Source organism: Lotus japonicus, chromosome 2 (genome assembly GCF_012489685.1).
Source record: "Lotus japonicus ecotype B-129 chromosome 2, LjGifu_v1.2".
Classification (NCBI taxonomy): domain Eukaryota; kingdom Viridiplantae; phylum Streptophyta; class Magnoliopsida; order Fabales; family Fabaceae; genus Lotus; species Lotus japonicus.
Window position 1 is genome coordinate 59,021,494 of NC_080042.1, and position 3,975 is coordinate 59,025,468.

Below are 3,975 nucleotides of genomic sequence, written 5' to 3' on the forward strand. Positions count from 1 at the left end.
CATGCCATGTACAAGTTTTTACTACAACCAAACATTATCACCAGATTTACAAACAGAAAACCAATAGTATCACACAAGAATTGCCCCAATGTTAACATCCTGCTGTTGCGCGCTATTGACAACCCTACATATTGGCACAAGTGTTGAACCTTTCTTATTGAAAAGATAAAATTATCTTAGGGAAAATTTTAATTCTGACCAGATTTTGCTACAACATGCATAGTACACAATAATATTTAAAAAAGAAATACCAAAAGAGAAAAGAGTTAGTTTTCAAATAAACAACTAAATGTTTGATTCTTGTGCATAATTGTGCTAGTTTGAGAGAGAATTTAAACTTAATACCATAGATTGGAAGTTCACACAAGATCACAATCTGAAATACAATTGTCTCGCACTTGGGCACCATATCTTAAATTTACAATTAGTCATCAGTAAGGAGAAAGTTCTACTGATTTGAAAATTAAGACAAGGTCCATATCCTTGTATCAGGCTACTAACTAGTTAAGAGCAAGAAATGAACAAACTACAGGCAGCTTCCAGGTCTCTCGTTCATCAAAGAGAAGTTCACAAGTTGGAGAAAGCCTCGTGCATGAGGATAATTTTTTAAGATTCTCATGCTTTTCCTGTTGTTTAACGTCAGGGAAACTGCATATTATCATGCTCTCTAAAACTCTTCCATTCTGGAGAATATATCTTGCAAATTGAAACTCACCTTCAGTGCCTCTATAATCATTTAGATAGCATCTTTTAAGGTGTAATTGAATGCATTCAGGACCAGGTAGTGAGCATTGCCAATCTCTTAAGTCGACTTCAAATTGAATATTCTCATAGATAAGATCATGTTGCTGTTAACAATTAACACAAAAATAAATAATTAAGTGAAGTTGATAACATGTGAACAAATGACATAAAAATAAAATAGAAATCATGCTAAGCCACTAAACAAACCTGATTAATGACAAGAACTTGAAGCTTGGGGCAATACTTGAGCATTTCAACTATGTTAAGCCAGTCCTTATTACACATTATATTGGAGAATTCCATATGAGTTAAATTGCGAAACATGGTGAAAGCAGAAATATTTGTGCTTTCATGATGATGCAGGACTTGATTATTAATCTGCATGAGTTACAGTACCATGACATCAAACATCCAATTTATCTTACGAACGAATAACAATGATGAATGAATAAATAACAGAACCTGCCGTATGTGGAAAAACTGTACTGGTAAGCAGTTAGAATGAATACCATCAGAAAAATTGTAGATAAAAAACAAACGCGATGATGCTTTGAAATCCTGAAGAAGTGGACATCGGGAAAGAAGAAGGGCGAGACATTCATACTCTAAGAAAAGTGAAGTTTGGAGATGCAGGGTTTTAAGAAAGGGAAAATCAACAGAGGAAAGAGGTTTCAAGCTTAAACCATGCAACTTGAGAACCACAAGATTTGTGCTGCAAGTGAAAAAGATGTCAGGGGGTATGGTGGGTGGTGGTAGTGAATGAACCCGGTGATTGAAGAGGCAGATCTCAAGGTGCTGAAGCTGGCGTTGCGCGGCAAAGTTAAGCCAAACAGCGACATTGGTAGGTTCCTCAGACTCCTCAGTTTCCGCCCATAATCTGATGCGGAATTTGTGGAAAGGTTGGCGTTGATCTCTGGTGAAGATGAATGCGTACACAGATTGAATAAAGCGAGAATTCGCCTCTTTGCTTTCGTAAATGTAGTCGAAGTCGAGAGTGGGGACTGAACGCCATAGAGGCTTCCACCGCTTCGAGAGAACGCTTGTGGCAATTGCTACCTCGGTTGGGAGAAAAGAGAGAATGTGGCACAGGATTGGGTCCGGTAAGATGCTGAGCCTATCTTCCATTTTAGATGCATGCAACTTCACAAATCAATGCAACTTCAGTGCTCAACCAACTACGCTGAACCAATTTGAGGAGTTTTGAGTAGTTTGTGCGCTTGCTGGTGGGGACTTGGGGAGATGAACTCATAAACCCTAAAAATGTGTTTGATGATGGTGACTATTCAACAATTTTCAACTGCCAAATAGTTTTCTTCTAGGAAGTTAGAGTGTGAGATCATATGCAGCCTAAAAGTCTATAATACCCCTACAGTGTTTTTTTTTTTTTGTAGAGACAAGTTTTATAAAAAGAATTATTTTATTGGGTCACTGGTATAATTTTACACTAGCAAATTCCATTAGCCATCCACGTACCCCACAACAGCAACAGACGTACAAACAGAAGTCAAATACACCCCCCAATCATCCATTGCAATAATTGAGATCTGCTATCAAATTGCTCTAATGCACAAGCAGAAGGAATTTGCTAGTGTAAAATTACACTAGTTTTTCCAGGTGTATACTAGAGGCTGCCTATTTTATTATATCTTCTTTTTATTTGAGAATGCATATGTCATTTTATGAACATACATTTTTCTTTTCTCACACTTTTCATTACGGTTTTTCTCCGATCAAGCACCCTAAAAATCATCTTAGTTTCTATTCTCTTCCTTTCTTTTTTCTCAGTTTCGTTTCTCTCTCTTTTCTTCTACATACCAAACACACCACTAAGTGTTGAATATGAGAAGAAAATGAATCCATATCCAAAATTCAATCTTCTATCATTGCTGAAGAATTCACAGTAGACAAAAGATGCCCAACACCCAAAATCAAAGCATTGGGAGAATGAAGATGGAAAAGAAAAAGTGACGCAAAAGAGATACTATTTCTGGGTTGTTTAAACACTATTTCTGGTGGACTCAAACTGCCACATATGATTTAAGCAACATAAGCTGAATTCACTTCAACTACAGTTGCTTGTTTTACTTTTGGTTGAGTCTCACTATACCTCATATATTTATATTATTTCAAGGTTATGACACTATTCAAGTTCATGAATGAAAGAAAAAAATATAACTTTTTAATCAAAAAGCAAGAAGAAAGAGAATAATCGACTGTTGCTTAAATTTAAACAACCATAACTGCTATGTCATGTGCTCTAGTGATGTTCCAAAATAAGCAACGTTGCTTAAGTACCCCAACTGGATTAAGTCGCCTCTCCATTGGAGACGCTCTAAGGATAGTGATTGAAGACTAAGGACCTATTTATATTCCAAGAAATAGAGAATGAGTCTAGTTCTCTTGTCATGAAGGCCACTTCCTTGCTGGAAAAGAAATATAGTCACTTCTTTCAGTGAGATTCAGTTGAGGTGTTGAAGAAGCAGAGTAAAAAAGCTAAACATCTAATGATGAAAAATTGTAGTATATGTTATTATGTGTGAGTGCCTAGAACCTATTTCGCCTTATAGGAAACTATCAGGCTAAGCCGATCAAATGACCTAGGGACGTGTTGAGTGAAGAGGAAGTAGTGGAACCTTGGATGGAGAGGAAGATGGGGGGGGGGGGGTTTCGTCTGGAGAGGGTGTCGAGGATGGATGAGAGGTATGAGCACCAATGGTGCACCCTAGAGGGGTCCATGCAAAGGCGCTCGGACGCCTAAGTTAGTTGTTGGGCCATTTTGGAAAATCTCTAAGTGAAGTGGAAAGTGACAACTTACCTGATACCCACTATTAGAGGGCCTTATATACCTGCTCGTAGGTTGCGGGCACATCTGCATTGTTAGATCTCTCTGAGCCTCATGTTGTTTGAAGAGATCCAATGACTAAGGGTTCCTTGTTAGTGAGGACTAGATCTCAAGCCTCACACCCAACCTCTACAACTATCCTCTACCTCTACAACTATCCTCTACGGGGTCAGCTTAACTCGAAAGGGTAGTGCTCGGGTGCAGTCGGCGGGATTGGTCGGGCTTGAGGTATGTTGCTCGATCGACTCACTGTTTGATCAGCTATGGGGCCTCCTGGAACAGAAACATTGCGTGTATTGCCACAAAACTGTTTTGGGTTATGTTGAATTTGAGAAAACAACACATTGTTTGTAGTATATGTTAATAGTTCCTCGATTTTATCTCTCCAT

At 38.3% G+C, this 3,975-nt stretch overlaps 1 protein-coding gene across 1 annotated transcript; it reads right to left on the reverse strand.

Moving 5' to 3' along the window:
• Window positions 1–319: 319 nt before the first annotated feature.
• Window positions 320–2,875, reverse strand: LOC130738560 (FBD-associated F-box protein At3g52670-like). The gene is made up of 3 exons (XM_057590580.1): window positions 1,207–2,875; window positions 952–1,122; window positions 320–848 (listed from the first exon to the last, which is right to left on the reverse strand). The coding sequence occupies exons 1-3, from the start codon at window positions 1,867–1,869 to the stop codon at window positions 501–503; spliced, it is 1,182 nt and encodes a 393-aa protein (XP_057446563.1). The 5' UTR covers window positions 1,870–2,875; the 3' UTR covers window positions 320–500.
• Between the last annotated feature and the right edge of the window lie 1,100 nt (window positions 2,876–3,975).